A 23295-nucleotide genomic window follows, 5' to 3' on the forward strand; every position below is an offset into this window, starting at 1 on the left:
GAGACCAGCCATAACTCCCAGGAGAGGTGGGGGCAGAGACCAGCCCTTAACTCCCCTGGGAGAGGTGGGGGGGCAGAGACCAGCCCTTAACTCCCCCCCCAGGAGAGGTGGGGGGGCAGATACCAGCCCTTAACTCCCCCCCCGGGAGAGGTGGGGGGGCAGAGACCAGCCCTTAACTCCCCCCCCAGAGAGGTGGGGGGGCAGAGACCAGCCCTTAACTCCCCCCCCGGGAGAGGTGGGGGGGCAGAGACCAGCCCTTAACTCCCAGGAGAGGTGGGGGCAGAGACCAGCCCTAACTCCCAGGAGAGGTGGGGGGACAGAGACCAGCCCTTAACTCCCCCCCCGGGAGAGGTGGGGGGGCAGAGACCAGCCACTAACCCCCCCCCCCCGGGAAAGGTGGGGGGCAGAGACCAGCCCTTAACCCCTGCTGGGAAAGGTGGGGGGACAGAGACCAGCCCCTAACCTCCCCCCGGGGAGAGGTGGGGGGGCAGAGACCAGCCCTTAACTCCCCCCCCGGGAGAGGTGGGGGGGCAGAGACCAGCCCTTAACTCCCCCCCCGGGAGAGGTGGGGGGGCAGAGAGCAGCCCCTAACCCCCCCCCCCGGGAGAGGTGGGGGGGCAGAGACCAGCCACTAACCCCCCCCCCGGGAGAGGTGGGGGGCCAGAGACCCGCCACTAACCCCCCAGGGAGAGGTGGGGGGACAGAGACCAGGCACTAACCCCCCCCCGGAGAGGTGGGGGGGCAGAGACCAGCCCTAACCCCGGGAGAGGTGGGGACAGAGACCAGCCACTAACCCCGGGAGAGGTGGGGACAGAGACCAGCCACTAACCCCAGGAGAGGTGGGGGACAGAGACCAGTCACTAACCCCGGGAGAGGTGGGGGGGCAGAGACCAGCCCTTAACTCCCCAGGAGGTGGGGGGGCAGAGACCAGCCCTTAACTCCCCCCCGGGAGAGGTGGGGGGGCAGAGACCAGCCCTTAACTCCCCCCCCAGAGAGGTGGGGGGGCAGAGACCAGCCCTTAACTCCCCCCCCGGGAGAGGTGGGGGGGCAGAGACCAGCCCTTAACCCCCCCCCCAGGAGAGGTGGGGGGCAGAGACCAGCCCCTAACTCCCCCCCAGGAGAGGTGGGGGGACAGAGACCAGCCCTTAACTCCCCCCCCGGGAGAGGTGGGGGGGCAGAGACCAGCCACTAACGCCCCCCGGGAGAGGTGGGGGGGGCAGAGACCAGCCCTTAATTCCCCCCCCGGAGAGGTGAGGGGGCAGAGACCAGCCACTAACGCCCCCCGGGAGAGGTGGGGGGGCAGAGACCAGCCCTTAACCCCTGCTGGGAAAGGTGGGGGGACAGAGACCAGCCCCTAACCTTCCCCCCGGAGAGGTGGGGGGCAGAGACCAGCCACTAACCCCCCCCTCCGGGAGAGGTGGGGGGGCAGAGACCAGCCCTTAACTCCCCCCCGGGGAGAGGTGGGGGGGCAGAGACCAGCCACTAACCCCCCCCTCCGGAGAGGTGGGGGGGCAGAGACCAGCCACTAACGCCCCCCGGGAGAGGTGGGGGGGGCAGAGACCAGTCACTAACCCCCTGGAGAGGTGGAGGGACAGAGACCAGTCACTAACCCCCCCCGGGAGAGGTGGGGGGACAGAGACCAGCCACTAACCCCCCCCCCCGGGAGAGGTGGGGGGACAGAGACCAGCCACTAACCCCCCCCCCGGGAGAGGTGGGGGGACAGAGACCAGCCACTAATCCCCCCCTCCAGGAGAGGTGGAGGGACAGAGACCAGTCACTAACCCCCGGGAGGTGGGGACAGAGACCAGCCACTAACCCCTGGGAGAGGTGGGGACAGAGACCAGCCACTAACCCCCCCCCCCGGGAGAGGTGGGGGGACAGAGACCAGTCACTAACCCCCCCGGGAGAGGTGCGGGGACAGAGACCAGCCACTAACCCCCCCGGGAGATGTGGGGGGACAGAGACCAGCCCCTAACCCCCCCCCGGGGGGAGGTGGGGGGCCGGAGACCAGCCACTAACCCCCCCGGGAGAGGTGGGGGGACAGAGACCAGCCACTAACCCCCCCCCCCGGGAGAGGTGGGGGGACAGAGACCAGCCACTAACCCCCCCTCTGGGAGAGGTGGGGGGACAGAGACCAGCCACTAACCCCCCCCCCCCGGGAGAGGTGGGGGGCCAGAGACCAGCCACTAACCCCCGGGAGAGGTGGGGACAGAGACCAGCCACTAACCCCGGGAGAGGTGGGGGGACAGAGACCAGCCACTAACCCCCCCCCCAGGAGAGGTGGGGGGGCAGAGACCAGCCACTAACCCCCCCGGGAGAGGTGGGGGGACAGAGACCAGCCACTAACCCCCCTGGGGGAGGTGGGGGGACAGAGACCAGTCACTAACCCCCCCCCCCTCCGGGAGAGGTGGGGGGACAGAGACCAGCCCCTAACCCCCCCGGGAGAGGTGGGGGGACAGAGACCAGCCCCTAACCCCCCCCCCCACTGCCCTGAGGCCGATGGAGGGACTGGCTGTCCATGATCCCCCCGGGAGATCAGAGCAGGGACTCTCTCTAAGGCTACGTCTTCACCACCCCCCGTATCGGCGGGTAGCCATCGATTTCTCGGGGATCGATATATCGCGTCTCATCTAGATGCGATATATCGATCCCCGAACGCGCTCCTGGGAACTCCACCAGCGCGAGCGGCGGTAGCGGAGTCGACATGGGGAGCCGCGGACGTCGATCCCGCGCCGTGAGGACGGGAGGTGATTCGATATAAGATACTTTGACTTCAGCTAGGTTATTCAGGTAGCTGAAGTTGCGGATCTTAGATCGATTTCCCCCGTAGTGTAGACCAGCCCTAAATCTCCCCGCACAGAGAGACAATTCCTGCCTTTCTGGGGACGTCTCTTTCCATGCTGTGAGTCTGCACCCCCCATGCCTAGAGAGCTGTGCCTGCCCTCACACAGGCGTCAGTACACGTTTGCACGCCCATCCTGTGTGTTGCTGGGCGAGTGCCTAGGCTGGCGTGTCCCCATCAACGTGCGAGGGCGGTGCACACGCATGGAACACGCCAGTCTCCGATGACGGCCTGCCGTGGGCCCAGCTCTGTGCTCCCTGTCAGTGCGCATTCACCATCCTCAGGGACCCGAATCACGTTAATCAGAAGCCCTGTGAGAGCAGGAAGCCTGGGGCAGAACCCTGTGACCACCAACACTGAGCAGCTGTGGCCCACATGTTCAAAGGGAAAAGCAAGAAAGAGGAGACGCCTCGGACTGGCCCGTGGCTGTTCAAACCCAGCGCTTCCCCTGGCGGAGGCAAGGAATCAGGGCCAGTCTAAAGCCAGCCATGGGCACAGCTGGGTGAGAAAGCCATGCTAGAGGGAGGGGCTGGGACAGGGAGACCCTCCCCACCCCAGTGTCTCTCCTCCCACTGCGTGATGCTCAGAGAGGCAGCGGTGGACACATCGCTACGTTTCAGTGTCCAGACAATGATGAGCCGGGCCCGGGGCAGGCAGGTACTGTGACAGGTTCCTCCACTCAGAGCTCCTGGCTCTGGAGCTCAGCACGTGCCTCGGTTCCAGCCCCGGGCCCCTGAACAGCACCCATCCTTCGTGCCAAATGGGCGTGCAACACAACTGGGGGCACAGGGGGTAAGGAGATTCCTCACTCCCTCTGGTGCCTGCGGCTAGCTAGCACCTGCACAGGCCCACGGCCCTGCCCCGTCTCTCTGACCCAGCCGACGTGCACACCCCAGGCAGGCACCACTGGAGCAGCCCCACAGGGCACTGGGCAGACTCTGGCCTGGAACAGGGGATCATTTCTATGCATAGGAAACAAACTGTGACCCCCACAGGCTGTGGAAGCCCTGACACACGTGGAAGTGTGTGCAGGGGGCCGGCAGGCGGCCATGGGCCTCTGCAGGAATGTCTGAGCTCCTGGAATCGGTGAGGGCTCCACGAGGATGGACGGGAAGCGCTCGGGGTCTCCCTGGAGCACTTGGAAGCAGGCAGGGAAGGGGGGGGCGCTCTGTGGTGACCCCAGGACCCGGGGAGGGTCCATGATGACACCCGGAAGTGGCGGGGAAGGGGGCTCTGTGGTGATACCTGGAAGTGGGTGGGGAGGAGGGGGCTCTGTGGTGACACCAGGAAGTGGGGGTGGGGGCTCCATGGTGACCCCCAGAAGTGGGTGGGGAGGGGGTTCCGTGGTGACACCCAGAAGTGGGGTGGGGCTCTGTAGTGACCCCAGGAAGTGGGTGGGGAGGAGGCTCTGTGGTGACCCCAGGAATTGGGGGCAGGGGCTCTGTGGTGACACCAGGAAGTGGGGGTGGGGGCTCCATGGTAACCCCAGGAAGTGGGTGGGGAGGGGGCTCCGTGGTGACACCCAGAAGTGGGGGTGGGGCTCTGTAGTGACCCCAGGAAGTGGGTAGGGGAGGGGGCTCCGTGGTAACCCCAGGAAGGGGGGGGCAGGGGGCTCTGTGGTGACCCCAGGAAGTGGGGGGAAGGGGGCTCTGTGGTAACCCCAGGAAGTGGGTGGGGGAGGGGGGGCTCCGTGGTGACACCCAGAAGTGGGGGTGGGGGCGCTGTAGTGACCCCAGGAAGTGGGTAGGGGGAGGGGGGCTCCGTGGTAACCCCAGGAAGTGGGGGGCAGGGGGCTCTGTGGTGACCCCAGGAAGTGGGTGGGGGGAGGGGGGCTCCGTGGTGACCCCCGGAAGCGGGTGGGGTCCCCCTGGAAGGGCGGGAAGGCAGAAGACAAATACAGGGGGTGGGGGCTGCGGGGAACAGCACGTGTGCAAGCCGGGGGGATGCGCGGCTGCCTGGAAGCCCCCTTCGAGGGCCCCACCCCCGAGCCCGGGCAGTGCAGACGCTGGGGATCGGGTGGTTCTGCGCAGGTTTTCTGCTCCTGCTGGCTCGTCTGCGCTGGTGGCAGTGACGCTTTGCACAGGGCCAAGCACTGCAGAAACTTCCGTGTGTGAAGTGGTGCATGCGTCCCTCCACGCTCCCACCTGCCCCCCCCACCCCGGGAAGCGTGTGTTGCGCGTTGCTTCCTGCGGGGCGTGTCCCTGCACTTTCCATGTCCTGCGCATGCTCCTCATGCACCTGGGCATTCCTGCAGCTGCCCCCGTGCCCCTTGCTTACCTAGTTCCTCCAGCTCGGCCGTCATGGACTTGGAGCGCAGCGTCAGGGTGGTGCTGGGGGCTCTCTTGGGAGGCGGCGGGGCTGAAAGGAAGAGAGATGGCATTTTGCACTTCTTGTCCAGGAACTTGCGAGGAGTGGCCAAGTGCAGGTGCCACTTCTTCTCCACAGCCTGGATCTCCTCGTACTCGCGGGACGAGGAGTCGCACTGCTGCAGAATCTTATTAAGGCTGCGCGTGGAAGCAAACTTCTTCATTGTCCCAGTCACAGGCTCCCAAGGGCACAGGGCAGCCCCGGGACTGAGGGGCTGCTGAGGTCTGCAAGGGAGTGTCCTGTGCCCAGGTGACCACAGACCCTCAGCATGCGAGAGTCCAAGCCATGGTCCCTGGGCTGCTCGCACCCCTGAAGTGCCAGGAGAGGCTCAGGTTGTGAAAGCCTCTCTCTCAAATTCACCCTCAGGCAGCCGGCTGCCTGTGTGACTCGGCAAACAGCTTGGCTGGCTGCTTCCCCTCCGCGCACGCCATGGGCGGAGGGTGGGAGAGGGGGACAGAGTCTGGGCTCTCAGCCTCTCACTCCCCAGCTCCTGGGGAGGTGTCCATCCTGCAGTGCCCAGCGCCCACCTCGCCCCGTCTCCAAACTCAGGCTGGATCCAGGCCCGGCTGCGGTGTCAGGGCCCCAGCGAAGCGCTGGAGATTGACGTCTCTGTGCCAAGCTGAGGGGCCACGTGTCGCATGTGGCAAAGCCCACGAGCAGTGGGTGCTGTGGCGAGCGGCAGGGCTGGGGCGAGGGGCTCCCTAGCCAGGCCCGCCGGTGGGTCTGCCGGAGAGAGGTGCCATGCCATGGGCTCACGGGAGTGGAGACGAGTTGAAGGCTTTTCCTCTTCACTTCAGGTGCCTCCTCCTCGCCTGCTCGGCTGGAACAATGCAGGATTCAACGCTCAGGCGTTACCATGGGAACCAGAGCTTCAGGCTGGTGCCGAGCTGCCTGCATCAGAGACCCCAACAGGGGCGGATTCAGGCGGAGAACGCTGTTCCCACACAGGCCTCCATTAGCCAGGAAAACAGGCAGACCCGGGCTGGGAGGAGAGGAGGGCAGCACGGGCAGAGCTCTGTGGCGGGGGGCACAGCGGCCTGGGCCTCTGGGCAATCAGAGCCTCGCAGAAGCAATCTTCCTCCAGCCAAGGGGAGCCTGCCAGGACCCAGGTGCCAGCTGGCTCGGTGAGGCCAGGACCCGGGTGCCAGCCGGCTCGGTGAGGCCAGGACCCGGGTGCCAGCTGGCTCAGTGAGGCCAGGACCCGGGTGCCAGCCGGCTCGGTGAATGCCAGGGCCCGGGTACCAGCCGGCTCGGTGAGGCCAGGGCCCGGGTGCCAGCCGGCTCGGTGAGGCCAGGGCCCAGGTGCCAGCCGGCTCGGTGAATGCCAGGACCCAGGTGCCAGCCGGCTCGGTGAGGCCAGGGCCCGGGTACCAGCCGGCTCGGTGAGGCCAGGACCCAGGTACCAGCCCACACACACTCTGCTAGAAAGAGCAGGTGTCCGGTTCCTAGCAGCCGCTGCCAGCCTGAGGCAGGGTCCCGCAGCAGGCCTGGGGAGGAAGCTGGTGCCGGAGAGCAGCGGAAGAAGAGGCTGGAGGCGCGGGAAGAGGAGGCGGAAGCAGCCCCGGCAGAGATCCCAGCACCAGCTCCTGAGCCTCAGTCTTTCCCACGACTCGTGCTCTCGAGCAGTGACAATATAATTACAGCTCTTAGTGTCAGCGCAGAGCGGCCTCCCTCCCCCTCTCCTCGTGTCTTGCTTTCCGAGCGCCTCAGTCCTCCCTTTCCCTCAGCGCCTGGAGCCCAGCCACACTCCCCACCAGAACAGGCTCTGCGCCCCGGGCTCCTTCGCCACCCAGCCCCTCACTGCTAACCCAGCACTCGCTCTGACCTGCCCCGGCCCACCACCTGCGCTGGCAGCTGCCTCCCCTCGGCCTGGCTGCCAGGGGATCAGACTGCTCAGAACCTCCCCAGGGAGCTGCTGCCAGCTGGAAGGTCCACGCGGGTCCCATGCCTGGGGGAAGGAGGGGCCTCTCCCCTGCAACTACCCTCCTTCTCTAACGGCCTCCCGACGCTCCATGTGCCCCAGACACCTCCCTGGCTCAGCACGGGAGAGAATCCGCACCCGGCACCTCCCCCTGCGGGCCGGGGGCACGAGCCCCACCCGGCACCTCCCCCTGCGGGCCGGGGGCACGACCCCCACCCGGCACCTCCCCCTGCGGGCCGGGGGCACGAGCCCCACCCGGCACCTCTCCCTGCGGGCCGGGGGCACGACCCCCACCCGGCACTTCCCCCTGCGGGCCGGGGGCACGACCCCCACCCGGCACCTCTCCCTGCGGGCCAGGGGCACGAGCCCCACCCGGCACCTCCCCTGCGGGCCGGGGCACGACCCCACCCGGCACCTCCCCTGCGGGCCGGGGCACGACCCCACCCGGCACCTCCCCTGCGGGCCGGGGCACGACCACCACCCGGCACTTCCCCCTGCGGGCCGGGGGCACGAGCCCCACCCGGCACCTCTCCCTGCAGGCCGGGGGCACGACCCCCACCCGGCACCTCTCCCTGCGGGCCAGGGGCACGACCCCCACCCGGCACCTCTCCCTGCGGGCCAGGGGCACCACCCCCACCCGGCACCTCGCCCCCCGGGCCGGAGGCACGACCCCCCCCCGGCACCTCCCCCTCCGGGCCGGGGGCACGACCCCCACCGGGCACCTCCCCCTGCGGGCCGGGGGCACGAGCCCCACCCGGCACCTCGCCCTGCGGGCCGGGGGCACGAGCCCCACCCGGCACCTCGCCCTGCGGGCCGGGGCACGACCCCACCCGGCACCTCCCCTGCGGGCCGGGGCACGACCCCCGCACCTCTCCCTGCAGGCCGGGGGCACGACCCCCACCCGGCACCTCTCCCTGCGGGCCAGGGGCACGACCCCCACCCGGCACCTCCCCCTGCGGGCCAGGGGCACGAGACGCACCCGGAACCTCCCCTCTGTGCCGGGGATGTGATCTGCACCTCCTCTTCCAGGCCAAGGGCACAAACCCCACCCAGGACCTCTCCCTCGGGGCCGGGGGCACGACCCCCACCTGGCACCTCCCACTCCAGGCCAGGGGCACAATCCACTCCTGGAACCTCTCCACCCTTGAAGAAAAGCCCCTTTGGCCAGACTGGGAAAACCTCTAGATAGCAGGAGCTGTGCCAGAAACCATAAGAAATTCCCTTCTCCTGACAAGCACTTTGCAAAGAGCTCCTCCTGCACAGAGCCTGGGAATTGCCAAAGCCTCCCGTGTCTTTGGGTCCATGCTGGGTGGCCTGTGGGTACAACACCTTGCCAAAGAAAGCCTATAAACTCAGGGCTGAATTCTCCAGTCCTCTACAGGTGATTACATAGATGGTCCGTGAATAATTCCCCTGCATAAAGCTGCCAGGCACCCCAAGGCCCGTGAAAGGGGTGAGGCACAGGGCAAAGGGGCTCTGCCCTGTCCTCCACTGGCTAAAGGCCTAAGGGCCTCCGTGGCTCAGGATAAGGAAGCCACGCCTGGCTCCCTGTGGCCCCCCTCCCCTAATTCCCCTGAGCTCTGAATGGAGATTCCAGCCCTCGATCTCTTGGTGAACAGTGGGGGGCTCGGCCTGGCAGAAGCTAGAGGGGGCACTTCAGAATGCCCTATGGAGCCAGAGTCCGGGTGGTTCTCTCAGCCCAAGGGGGAGCCCTGGACGTGCCATCCTGAGCCCGGGGTGCCCGGTACCACTGGTCTCTGATACGCTGTTCATTCTGTCCTGGCCGGAGCCACCAGCCTGAGACTTATCCTGCGCTGGGACACCTTATCCTGCTTCGCGCAGTCCAGTGCTCTGGCCGACGTGGTGCCCACAGGCCTGTGCTGCGTGCTGCAGTGTCTCCTGTGCTAAGTGCATCCCAGGGGTGTTTGTGCAGGCTGGCTGGTCCCGCCGCTGGCAACCACCTCCGGCCTGGTTTAGCTCAGGCTGCACCTGGAGAGCCACTCACCTTCACTTCCGTCCCACTGTTGCTGTGAAACCCCCGTCTAGCTTTACAGACAGGAGCCAGTCTCCTGTCACCAGGGAGCAGCAGGCAGCAGCTCTCACCTTCGTTGGGCTGGGACAGGGCAGTAAACAGGCCCTGGGTAACGAGCGGCAAAGAATCATCCACGGGTCCAAGGCCCACGCTGTGCCATCTGGCGAGGATCCGAGTGGTTACGGTGCCCGCACAAGGGGCACAGCTCTACAGCGCACACTGCAGCCACTCACGCTTTCAGCTCTGGAGGTTCAATTCACTGGTCAGCCAGATGCCCCTGGGTTAAATGAGCCGGGCTGGTGAGATAAGGGCCCCAGGGGAAGAGGCAGGATAACAGGCCCTGGCAGCAGAGACAGGCTTCCAGAGGTACCGAGAGCTTGGGCTGGTGGGAGACTGAACCCAGCATAACGAATGACTAGGCTGAGCCGGGGGGACCAACCTGCAGAATGAGACGGAGCTCACTTGTTCACTGCTCAGAAACACCAGGCCATTCCACACCTACCCTTCTTCCGGACGACGTCTTCTGATTCTGGCTTGCGGCTGACGGAGACGACCTTCATCACCAGGTGGTTTCCCCCCTGCCGGATCAGCGACACCACTTGCTTGTGCCCTACCTTTACCACGTTCACACCATTCACCTGGGACACAAAGAGACACTGATCAGCACAATCGCTGCCCAGACCACAGCAAGCAGGCAGCAGGAACAAAGGGGGCTTAGGGGTCCCAGGCTGTGTTCTGAACTTGCCGAGCACACTGGTGACGTGTGTGCATCAGGAAGCAGGGTCGGGGACAGGAAACCCAGGTCACCTGCACAGAGCCTCTTTACTGCTCTGCAGTTAATCGTTAACAGAGGGGAAACTGAGGCTGACAGGTGACGTGAACTGTCCAAGATCGCAGAGGGAGTCAGGGTCAGGTCTGAAGCCATAGCTGATGGGCTTTCAGATGTTGCAGAGACCATGCTAACAGAAGCACTCAGATACAGCCAGCTCGTGTACAGTGGGGTCAAACGACCCGGGGGCCAAAGCCCGTCTCATTGATGTGTCCGTTCGAAATATCTGGAGATGGGCCTCCCTGTCAAGACCTAGGTGTAAATGACTTACACATTTACCGAGGACGACGACTCCCCCAAACATAAGGGCCAGTGTTTGAAACCAGGAGACTTAGAACTAGGCCTCCTGGTACCAGGAAGAAAAATAAGCAACCTGCTGGCAAAAAGGAACCTACTCTGAACAATCTACTACTGTGACACCAACCGGCACAGTAATGAACTGTAACATCTGTGGCCACGCTGGACATTGCTGGGCAAACAACTCTGACCTCAGGCACATGGGAAGCATGCGCACCATAAGTGGAATACGTGTATGGGCAATCACTCAAAGGAGAACCCAGGAATTTCTGGTTTCTAGCCCTGAGTTTAATTCCCCAGAATTTCCTCCCTTATCAGCATGTTTGGCAAATCTCTTCAGCAATCAGTAGGCGCCAGGTTAGATATCATTCTTCCTCCAGTTTCTAGTGCTAGTATCCAGCTTTTTAAAGACTTCTTGGGCCATAAAGAGTCTAGTTGTGATCCGAGGCCTCATGACATGCAATAAGATGTAGACTAGCACGAAATGGAAGAAATGAAAAAATCAGGCACCCGTTAGTCACTTAAACAAGTGGCCTGAATTTGAGAGGTGCTGGGCACAGGAACCTCCTAAGTGGAGGTGCACAGCGCCTTTGAAAATCAGAGCCCAGATCTAGGCGCCTAAGCCTGGATCAGTATGCCCAGCTCTAGGCACCTTTGCTTGGAAGTGTTGGCCTCAAGCTCCTTGTGACTCAGTCACCTCCTTTGTAACACAGAGGTTGGGCACCACTGAGGACCCACTTTTGCAAAGTGCTTTGACAGCTACTGATGAAAAGTGCAGTATACTCCAAGAGCCACTAGTGAGCTCATTAACGGGGTCTAGATGGCGGGCAGATGAGGACGGTTGACACTTTATCTATTGGTAATAAAATACATTTTTAAAAAGAAAATCTGTATAATAAAAGAACACTATTAAGGTTGCGAAATCAAGCCAGTTTACGTTGCCTGTGCAACATTCATTCTGCCCCCTTGTGCACATGCATTACGAGACCGTCGTCCACAGGGCCGCTGGCTCATTCAGTGCACAGGATGAACAGCTATGCAATATTTTTTTTCACATTTCCTTTAGTGACACTTGCCTTATGTACTGGACACCAGCCAAACCCTGCCCTGAATAGTGCATTATTCATTTCCTCGTGGTCTTTTCTATGGTGCTCATCCACTCAGCATCTGAGAGACTCTCAAACATTAAAGGAATTTATATCCACATCAGCCCTGTGTGACAAGAGGAGCATGGTAGGAGGGGGGTGATTTTACCTCTCTACGCTGCACTGATGAGTCCAGTGTGGGAATAACTGCATAGAGATCTGGTGTCAACATTTTAAAAATGGTGTTGAAAAATTGGAGGCTGCAGAGAACATAGAAAAAGATGAGATCTGGCAAAACGCCTTACAGTGAGAGATTGAAGGAGTTCAATCTGTCTAGCTTATCAAAAATAAGATTGAAAGGTGACTTGATTACACTGCATAAGTACCTTCCTGGAGAGAAAATGCCAGGTATTAAAGGCAGAGGAAGGCATAATAAGAACCAACGACCTGAAATTAAAGACAGATCAATTAGATTTATTAACAGTGCAGGTGATTAACCACTGGAACAAACTCCAAAGAGAAGTGGTGGATATTCCATCCGTTAGGCCTGGTCTACACTAAGGGGGGGTGTCGAACTAAGGTACGCGACTTCAGCTATGCGAATAGCGTAGCTGAAGTCAAAGTACCTTAGTTCGGGCTACTCACCCGTCCAGACGCCGCGGGATCGAAGTCCGCGGCTCCAAGGTCGACTCCGCCACCGCCATTCGCGGTGGTGGAGTTCCGGAGTCGACCGGAGCGTGTGGGGAGTTCGAACTATCGCGTCTTGATTAGACGCGATAGTTCGAACTCCGAGAAGTCGAACTCTCCGCGTCGACCCGCGCGGTAAGTATAGACCTACCCTTAGATGGCCTAGATGCCTTTCTGCAAGAGATGCTCTAGCCAAACAAACTATTGGGTGAAATACAGGAGTAACTGGGCAAAATGAAAAGGCCTGTGATATTCAGGAGGTCATAGTCTCCAATTTTTCAACATCCTTTTAAAAATGTGGACATCAGACCTGTACACAGTATTCCAGTATTGGTCTCATCAATGCCATATACACAGGTAAAATCAAATCCTTACTGCGCCTACTCGCTACTCCCCTATTTATACATCTAAGAACTGCATTAGCTTTTTTTTTTTTTTTGGCAATCGCATAGCATTAGGAGAGCAAGTTGAGCTGCTTGTGCATTCCGACCCCTAAATCCTTTGTAGCTTTCCAGGACACAGGCCCAGTTTGTAGGCATTGCCAGCATTCCTTGTTCCTAGATATATAACTTTGCATTTGGCTGTATTACAAGGCATTTTTTTTGAGTGGGCCCAGCTTATCGTGCTGTATGACTGCCCCGTCCTCGTCACTATACACCACTCCACCAACCTCTGTGTCATTCACAAATTGTATCAGCTGTGATTTCATGTTTCACTCCCAGATCACTGATGGAGATGGTGAATAGCATCAGGCCTAGAATCGATCCTTGTGGCACGTCACTAGAAACACTCCCATGCAATGTTGATTCACCACTGACAACAGCTGCCCTGAGGTCTGTCAGTTAGCCACTCCTTAACCCATTTACCATGTGCTCTATCGATCCACACAGTGCTAATTCTGTGATCAGAATGTCCTAAGTGTGGTACTAAGTCAAATGTTGTACAAAAGTCTAAGTATATTACATCTACACAGTCGTCTTCATGAACCAAACTTGTAATCACATCCTAGAACTAAATCCGGTTTGTGGGACCAGACCGATGCTCCATAAAACCACGCTAGCTGGCATTAATTACATTCCTATCCTTTAAGCCTTAATTAATTGAATCCTGTATTGGTTTTTCTGTTATTTTGCCTAGAACTGATAGACTAGCCGGCCTACACGTGTCCAGGTCATGCCACTTGCCCCGTTTGACTACCAGCACAACATTAGCATCCACTCTTCTGGAGTGTTCCTGGTATTCCAATATTTATTAAAAATCAACATCTGCGGGCCAGAGAGCTCCTCAGTGAACTCTTGTAGGAGTGCAAGTTATCTGGACCTGCAGGTTTGAAAATGTTTCTCCCTAGGAGAAGTTATCCAATATCCTGCTCAGTTACTACTGAATGGAAATACTTCATCATCCTCATGTGATACGATTAGATCATCCTGCATCTTTACAAATACAGACCAGGAACAGTTATTGAACACGTCTGCCTTTCCACAGAATCACAGACCCACAGGGTTAGACGGGACCAAAAGGGTCCTCCAGTATAACCCCCTGTCAAGATGCAGGATGTGCTGTGTCTAAACCATCCAAGACAGATGGCTCTTCAGCCTCCTCCTAAAACCCTCCAGTGAAGGAGCTTCCACGACCTCCTGAGGCGTCTGGTCCATTGTCCGCCTGCTCTGACAGTTAGGAAATTTCTCCTGAGATTTAATGATTTTCTGCATCATTAACAACAATTTAATATCTTCACAGAGTTTATGCCGAAAACGGCCACCAGCTCACGCAGTCTGACCTTTTGTGTATCACAGGCCATTACAACGCCCAGATACCCCCGTGATGTGGCACAAAGTATCCCTGGAGGGGAGGTGAATCTGCACTGGAGTAGCCATCTCCTGCACCCCCTTCCCCCTGCCGTGTCAGGAAGGGGGAAGGGCATGTCAGCCATGTGGTGGAGCTGACCCCCATGGTGTGACATTTTCTGCCAGCCCCAGCTCCATTATGGAGCTCACGCCAATGGCAACCTTTCCAGTAGGCCCCCGGCTGCTCTAACTGCCAGGGAGGCTGGGCAGCTGAGGGTCATGGCGCTGGCGCCACCACTCTCAGTTTGATCTCAGCGTGGAAAGTCAGGGCTGCAGGGGTGGCTACTGGTAGACTGGAGGGGTGGAGACCAGAGCAGGGGAGTCGGCAGGAGTCATGGGATTCGCGTGGGGAAGCTGTCCCTACAGCCTGGGGCATTAGCAGTAACAGCACGCTTGGCTCCAGAACACCCAGCTCCTGGCCGCGTAGCTGTGCGCAGAGTAGCCACACAAGCTGTGCCCACAGGACTGCCCCAGCATGAGCAGCCAAAGGAAAAGAAGCCCCATGAAGCCCCAAATGGAGCAGTCCCTTCTGCTAGCCCTCAGGGCCAATGCGAGTGGCACTCCAAGGGAGAGGGGAAAGCGGGCAGGGAGCATGACCGTGCAGGGGCAGTACACACCAAGACTGACAGTTCCTGGGGAGTAACCGATCCTCCTTCTTCAGGCTGACCTCTGCACATTCCCACGGGAGGAGCCCAGTGAGCCATGCCGCTCTCATGAAGGTGTTGGGCTGAGGAGTTCTAGCTAAACAAGGATGTAGGTCTGCCCTCACAAAGCATCAGATCCAGATATCAAGTGGGGAGCACAGTCCTGTGCAGATCACAGAATCATAGAATCGTAGGGCTGGAAGGGAACTCGAGAGGTCATCTAGTCCAGCCCCCTGCACCGGGACAGGACCAAATAAACCTAGAGCATCCCTGACAGGTGTTTGCCCAACCTGCTTTAAAACCTCCAGCGATGGGTATTCCACAACCTGCTCTGAAAGTTCCAGAGCTTAACCACCCTTAGTGTTAGCAAGCTTTTCCTAATATCCAACCTAAATCTCCCTTGCTGTAGATTAAGCCCATTGCTTCTTGTCCTGCCTTCAGGGGACACTGAGAACAACTGATCAAAGTAATCTTTATAACAGCCCTTATATGGAAAGACTGTTATCAGGTCCTGCCTTCAGACTTCTTTTCTCAAGACTAAACACCCAATTTTTGTAACCTCTCCTTGTAGGTCAGGTTTTCTAAACTTTTTATCATTTTTGTTGTTCTCCTCTGGACTCTCTCCAATTTATCCACATCTTTCCCGAAGAGTAGTGCCAAAAACTGGACTCAGTACTCCAGCTGACGCCTCGTACAGTAGGACAATTAGCTCCCATGTCTTACGTATGACACTCCTATTAATACACCCTAGAATGATAGTAACTTTTTTTGCAATGGCATCACATTGCAACCCCTCCCAACTTGGTGTCATCTGCAAATTTTATAAGCATACTCTCCACTGCATTATCCAAGTCATCAATGAAAATACTAAATAGTGTTGGATCCAGGAGCCTGTAGAACCCTACTAGACACATCCTCCAAGTTTGACAGTGAACCATTGATAACTACTTTCTCAGAATGGTTTTTCAACCAGTTGTGCATCCACCTTATCATAACTTCATCTAGACCACATTTCTCTAGTTTGTTTACAGGAACGTCATGTGGGACGGGGTCAAAAGCCTTACTAAAATGAAGGTATATTACATCTACTGCTTTCCCCCATCCATTTGGCCAGTAACCCTACCAAAGAAGAAAATTCGGTTGGCTTGGCATGATTTGTTCTTGATAAATCCATTCTGGCTATTACTTAACCTAGTATCCCTTAGTTGTTTACAAATTAATAATTTGTTCCACTATCTTTCCAGGTATAGAAGTTAGGCTGATTGGTTTATAATTCCACAGGTCCTCTTTGTTCCACTTTAAAGACAGATGCTATGTTTGCCCTTCTCCAGTCCTCTGATTACGATGGCCCCTTCTTGCCTTAAACTCTATGAGTCCTCACCCCTCCTGTAGGAGTGTCATGGAGTCCCCGGGCGATGCTCTGGAACTGCTCCCCACAAAGCCAGTCAGGACTTTGGGGAGCCTCCTCTCCCTCAGAGCAGACTATCTGCAGGGCAAGAAGCTCACACAGCTTCACCTCCTGGGTCTCTCCTTGGAGCATTCAGCATCCTCTGCCCCTCCGTGCGCTTCCCACAGCGAGTCTGCCCAGGCGGGGTCCTGGGGAAGCCACAGGGTCCTGCACCCCCACTTCGCAGTCAGACGTGACTCTCAGCCAGCCAGTAAAACAGAGGTTTATTAGATGACAGGAACATGGTCTAAAACAGAGCTTGTAGGTACAGAGAACCAGACCCCTCAGCTGGGTCCATTCTGGGGCCCAGCGAGGCAGACCCCACGTCTGCCCTCACTTCCCGTCCCCAGCCAGCTCCAGACTGAAAACCCTTCCAGCCCCTCCTCTCTGGGCTTTGTCTCTTTCCTGGGCCAGGAGGTCACCTGATCTCTTTGTTCTCCCACACCTTTAGCTATCACCTTGCAGGGGGGAAGGGCCCGGGCCATTAGTTGCCAGGAGACAGAGTGTCGGACAGAAACTGAGGCACCCACGCAGTATTCAGAGGAAACATTAAAACCAGTCCCCTCCACTTCCTCACAAGGAGTTCTCGAAGATAACGGCTCACAGTTCTGACACTGCTTCAGCTAGTTCCTTATGTTCCCTAAGGTGAATTCTGTCAAGCTCTGTAGACTTGAATACGTCCGATTTATCTAACTATTCTTTAACTTGCTTTCCCCCTGTGCTGGATTGTGTTCCACCCCTTGTTGTTAATGTTAATTGTGTTAAGCATCTGGTCACGCTTAATCTTTTTATCAAAGACTGATGCAAAATACACACTGAACACCTTAGCCTTCTTGCTGTCATTCCTTATTAGCTCTTCTGACTAGAGGACCGACACTCTCCTTTGTCAGCTCTTGCTCCTAATGTATTTAGAGAACCTCTTTTTACTGCCCTTTATGTCCCTTGCTTTTTTTGCCTTCGCCTTTCTGATTTTGTCCATACATGTTTGTGCTGTTCTTTTATACTCCTCCGCAATCTGGCCAGGTTTCCACTTTTTGTAGGATTCCTTTTTGATTTCCAGGTCATTAAAGAGCTTCTGGTGGGGCCATACTGGACACTTTCTGTTTTTCCCATCTCTCCTTCGCATTGGGATTGTTTGCTGTAGTGCATCTAATATTGGGAATGTTGGGATGATGATTCCTCAGAATGTTGGGAATCATCAAGAAAGGGATAGATAATAAGACAGAAAATATCATATTGCCCCTATATAAATCCATGGTACACCCACACCTTGAATACCGCATGCAGATGTGGTCACCCCATCTCAAAAAAGATATATTGGAATTGGAAAAAGTTCAGAAAAAGGCAACAAAAATGATCAGGGGTGTGGAACAGCTTCTGTATGAGGAGAGATTAATAAGACTGGGACTTTTCAGCTTGGAAAAGAGGCGACTAAGGGGGGGATATGATAGAGGTCTATAAAATCATAAGTGGTACAGAGAAAGTAAATAAGGAAGTGTTATTTACTCCTCCTCATAATACTAGAACAAGGGGCCAACAAATGAAATTAATAGGTAGCAGGTTTAAAACAAACACAAGGAAGTATTTTTTTTCACGCAACACACTGTCAACCTCTGGAACTCCTTGCCAGAGGATGTTGTGAAGGCCAGTACTACAACGGGGTTCAAAGGGGAGCTAGATAGATTCACGGAGGAAGGTCCATCAATGGCTATTAGCCGGGATGGCCAGGGATGGTGTCCCTAGCCTCTGTTTGCCAGAAGCTGGGATTGGGTGACAGGGCAGAGATCCCTTGATGATAACCTGTCTGTTCATTCCCTTTGGGGCACCTGCCATTGGCCGCTGTCAGAGGACGGGATACTGGGCTTGATGGACCTTTGGTCTGACCCAGTCTGGCCGTTCTTATGTTCTATTGTCTCTCTGAGAATTGCCAGCTTTCCTGAATGCCTTTTCCCCTTAGATTTTCTTCCTATGGGACCAGGGCCAGCCTTAGGGGTGGGTGACCACCCAGGGCGCTGTGGTGAGGGGGACACCATCCAAGTGTTGGTGAGCCTGGGCTGCCAGAGAGGAGGTGAGTGCAGGCGAGCCCGGGGCTGGTGCTGCCAGCCTGGTGGGGAGGCACAAGCAGCAGTGCTCACTCCTGGCGAGCCAGCAGGCCAGCTCCTGGGCATGGGAATCAGGGGGTGTATGGCCGGGGGAGCCTCTGAGCTCAGAAACTCCTCCCTGTGCAGCTTGGCCTGGGCAGGTGGAGAGTGGTGGTTGGCTAAGAGACTCTGTCCCATCCTGGTAGACAATGACCTGGCTTCATTTAAACATGCTTTTGTCACCTCCTGCCTGGATTCCAGCAATGCACTATATCTGGGCATGAAAGAGTCACCCCAAAGAAACTCCAATTGGTACAGAACACTGCAATGTCTCCTCAGCAGCACTGGCAACCGCAAGCACATCCCACCTGTCCTCTGCTTGCTAATTGGGTTACCAAAGACTATCAAGTCAAGTTCAAGGTCTTGGTCCTCATATTCAAGGCCGTGGGTAGCTAAAAGATCACCTAGAGCCCTTGGGGGAGGGGAAACTGCACTTGGGAGCTCTAGTGTCCACTGCAAGGGTCAAGCTCATTTGCGCAGGAGACAGAGCTTTCTCCAGGGCCAGTCCAGACTGCGGAACGAACTCCCCCAGCACTAAGCATCCCCAAAACCTCACCCCCTTCCCCTCCAAGTAAAAGCACATCTCTCTGGCCAGCCTTTACTTACGTAAGCATAGAGCACATGTAACGTGCTACATTATTTTTAAAAAGCCCACAAAATTCCTCCTTGGGGATGGAGAGAAAGCAAGACCCACATGGGACACCTGCTTGCAACGTCACTCGCTGCATGCTGCTCAGCTATCGCAATAAAAAGGGCCACATAAGAACCTGAACAGAACAGAGTTCCCCTGATAATCTTCCACACCAAGCCCCCTTTCCCAACCCCCAATTCATTTATCCGGCACCCCCAGACCCTGACACCAACCGCTCCCTTTCCCAACCCCCAATTCATTTATCCGGCGCCCCCAGACCCTGACACCAACCGCTCCCTTTCCCAACCCCCAATTCATTTATCCGGCGCCCCCAGACCCTGACACCAACCGCTCCCTTTCCCAACCCCAACTCATTTATCCGCGCCCCAGACCCTGACACCAACCGCTCCCTTTCCCAACCCCAATTCATTTATCCGGCACCCCAGACCCTGACACGAACCGCTCCTTTCCCAACCCCAATTCATTTATCCGGCACCCCAGACCCTGACATTAACGCTCCTTTCCCAACCCCAATTCATTTATCCGGCACCCCCAGACCCTGACACCAACCGCTCCCTTTCCCAACCCCCAACTCATTTATCCGGCGCCCCCAGACCCTGACACCAACCGCTCCCTTTCCCAACCCCCAATTCATTTATCCGGCGCCCCCAGACCCTGACACCAACCGCTCCCTTTCCCAACCCCCAACTCATTTATCCGGCGCCCCCAGACCCTGACACCAACCGCTCCCTTTCCCAACCCCCAATTCATTTATCCGGCACCCCCAGACCCTGACACCAACCGCTCCCTTTCCCAACCCCCAATTCATTTATCCGGCACCCCCAGACCCTGACATTAACCGCTCCCTTTCCCAACCCCCAACTCATTTATCCGGCGCCCCCCAGACCCTGACACCAACCGCTCCCTTTCCCAACCCCCAACTCATTTATCCGGCGCCCCCAGACCCTGACACCAACCGCTCCCTTTCCCAACCCCCAATTCATTTATCCGGCGCCCCCAGACCCTGACACCAACCGCTCCCTTTCCCAACCCCCAATTCATTTATCCGGCGCCCCCCAGACCCTGACACCAACCGCGCCCTTTCCCAACCCCCAATTCATTTATCCGCGCCCCAGACCCTGACACCAACCGCTCCTTTCCCAACCCCAATTCATTTATCCGGCGCCCCAGACCCTGACACCAACCGCTCCTTTCCCAACCCCAACTCATTTATCCGGCGCCCCGACCCTGACACCAACCGCTCCTTTCCCAACCCCAATTCATTTATCCGCGCCCCAGACCCTGACACCAACCGCTCCCTTTCCCCACCCCCAATTCATTTATCCGGCGCCCCCAGACCCTGACACCAACCGCTCCCTTTCCCAACCCCCAACTCATTTATCCGGCGCCCCCCGACCCTGACACCAACCGCTCCCGTGCCCAGCCCCCAACACATTTATCCGGCGCCCTCAGACCCTGACACCAACGCTCCTTTCCCAACCCCAATTCATTTATCCGGCGCCCCAGACCCTGACACCAACCGCTCCTTTCCCAACCCCAACTCATTTATCCGCGCCCCCGACCCTGACACCAACCGCTCCCTTTCCCACCCCAATTCATTTATCCGGCGCCCCAGACCCTGACACCAACGCTCCTTTCCCAACCCCAACTCATTTATCCGCGCCCCAGACCCTGACACCAACCGCTCCCTTTCCCAACCCCCAACTCATTTATCCGGCGCCCCCAGACCCTGACACCAACCGCTCCCTTTCCCAACCCCCAACTCATTTATCCGGCACCCCCAGACCCTGACACCAACCGCTCCCCACCTCGTCACAGATGCTGCTGTGCCCTGGCCTGTTTCTCTCCTTAGTGTGGGGCTTCTACTTTTCCACAGCCCCTCTGCTTCCTCACGCCACTCTTGGTGCTGCTGGAGGGCGGGGGGGGGGGGGTCTATCAATCACCCCCTCCAGCCTGGATGGGGGACAGAAGAGGGGTGTCTCACACCCCAGGAGGGAGTTTCTTCACTGCCACCCCCTCCCCCATCACAGCCCTAGTAGGGCGGCACTGCTGGAAGTGCCTCCCTCCCCCTCTACCAGCCATCACTGGGTGCTGGAGGAGAGGGGCAGTGCAGCTGGCCGGGGAGCGGGAGATGTATGTCCTTGCCCACCGAGGATCATTATGGGGCATTTTCTCAGAAGCCCAAGATGAGGCCTGAGTGCCTGTGGGCTCTGACTAGACGGGTGAGCCATGGGCACCAAAGGGGACATGGGGGATACCCTAGGATCTTAAAGGAATCAAACTGTACCACAGAATCTCTATGGATAGTAATTCCATGCTCTAATAATAAGAATACAGCAGTAGGGATCTATTACCGACCAGGATGGTGATAGTGACTGTGAAATGCTCAGGGAGATTAGAGAGGCTGCAAAAATAAAACCTCAGTAATAATGGGGGATTTCAACTATCCCCATATTGACTGGGTACATGTCACCTCAGCACGGGATGCAGAGATAAAGTTTCTTGACACCTTAAATTACTGCTTCTTGGAGCAGCTAGTCCTGGAACCCACAGGGGGAGAGGTAATTCTTGATTTAGTCCTAAGTGGAGCACAGGATCTGCTCCAAGAGGACCACTTGGTAATAGTGACCATAATATAATTAAATTTAATATCCCCGTGGCAGGAAAAACACCACAGCGGCCCAACAAGGTAGCATTTCATTTCAGAAAGGGGAACTACACAAAAATGAGGAGGTTAGTTAAACAGAAATTAAAAGGTACAGCGCAAAAAGTGAAATCCCTGCAAGCTGCATGGAAACTTTTTAAAGACACCATAATAGATGCTCAACTTAAATGTATACCCCAAATTAAAAAGCATAGTAAGAGAATCTAAGAAGTGCCACCATGGCTAAACAACAAAGTAAAAGAAGCAGTGAGAGGCAGAAAAGGAATCCTTTAAAAAGTGGAAGTTAAATCTTAGTGAGGAAAACAGAAAGGAGCATAAACTCTGGCAAATGAAGTGTAAAAATATATTAGTAAGGTGTAGCGGGGCGGTCACCCACCCCGGTTTGGAAGGGGTTAAAAGCAGCCCAAGGAAAGGGCTGCCCCAGGGAGCCAATCAAGAGCGGGCTTGAGGCAGCCAATCAGGGCCCAGATGGGCCCGTATAAGAAAGGCTCCTGGGGAAAGGAAGTGAGTCTTGCTCCAGCAGTGGAGCAAGAGGGACCTAGCTGCCTTGTAGAGACTCTTGCTCCAGCTGGGGAGCAGAGAGGATCAGGCTGCTTGGGAGAGCAAGCAGGGTATCTGAGGCAGAGCAGGGCTGGGGAAGGACAGGCAGAGCTGAGGAGCTCTGGCCTGGTGACTCCCCAGGCTGAGGGAATTACTAGGCTGAAAGGAGGCAGCTGGGGCTAGAAAGGTAGCAGGTCCAACCCCCTTGCCAGTGATGAGTGGCCATTACAGACTGCAGTTTGCCCCTGAAAGAAGGGGCTAGATGACGACTGGCAGTAGCCACTGACACAAGCTGGGTATAGGGGGGTTGGGGTTCCCCTGAGGATGAGAGACCCAGAGTGTGGGGACACTGCTGGGGGGGCAGTACCCCAAGGTATGGGGCACCATGGTTCGGAAGGGACGCGTGGCCTGAACTGGAGGAGATAAAGAGACTGCAGAGGGGCAAGTACGGGCAGGGGAGAAACTGGCCAGAGGAGGGCGCTCCTGAGCTGGATGAGCTAATTCCCAGACTGACCAGCAGGAGTCACCACGCCGGTGAGTTGGCAGCTTGCTACAGAAGGCCAAAAAAGAATTTGAAGAACAGCTAGCCAAAGACTCAAAAAGTAAGAACAATATTTTTTTAAGTACATCAGAAGCAGGAAGCCTGCTAAACAACCAGTGAGGCCACTGGACGATTGAGATGCTAAAGGAGCACTCAAGGACGATAAGACTGCGGAGAAAAAGACGGTTACTCACCTGTAGTAACTGGTGTTCTTCGAGATGTGTTGCTCCAATCCATTCCAGTTAGTTCCAGTTATGCGCGCGCGTGCACGGCATCTCGGAACTTTTTCCTAGCGTGGCGCGCCATGGCGCTAAATATATACCCCAGCCGGCCCGTCCGCTCCTCAGTTCCTTCTTGCCGGCTACTCCGACAGTGGGGAAGGAGGCGGGTCTGGAATGGATTGGAGCAACACAGCGCGAAGCACACCAGTTACTACAGGTGAGTAACCGTCTTTTCTTCTTCGAGTGATTGCTCCAATGCATTCCAGTTAGGTGATTCCCAAGCCTTACCTTAGGCGGTGGGGTCGGAGTGAGACGTGGCGGAGTGTAATACCGCAGAGCCGAAGGCGGCATCGTCTCTAGACTGCTGCACCAACGCGTAGTGAGGCGAAGGTGTGGACTGAAGACCAGGTGGCGCTCGACAGATGTCCTGGATCGGGGCGTTGGCCAGGAAGGCAACCGATGAGGCGTGCGCCCTTGTCGAGTGGGCGGTGAGGCGGCATGGCGACGCGAGCAAGCTCGTAACAGGTTCGAATGCAT

General features: G+C 57.4%; 1 protein-coding gene across 1 annotated transcript in view; it reads right to left on the bottom strand.

The window, feature by feature from the left end:
• SHANK3 (SH3 and multiple ankyrin repeat domains 3) overlaps positions 1-23295 on the bottom strand; it is a 653367-nt gene that overhangs the window by 53815 nt on the left and 576257 nt on the right. Inside the window, exons 20-21 of the mRNA XM_039498975.1 lie at positions 9665-9800; positions 5120-5200 (exon numbers count right to left, since the gene is read on the bottom strand). Of these exons, the coding sequence (XP_039354909.1) occupies positions 5120-5200; positions 9665-9800 (217 nt within the window). The remainder of the gene's footprint in view (positions 1-5119; positions 5201-9664; positions 9801-23295) is intronic.

This window comes from Mauremys reevesii, linkage group 1 (assembly GCF_016161935.1).
Source record: "Mauremys reevesii isolate NIE-2019 linkage group 1, ASM1616193v1, whole genome shotgun sequence".
NCBI lineage: Eukaryota > Metazoa > Chordata > Testudines > Geoemydidae > Mauremys > Mauremys reevesii.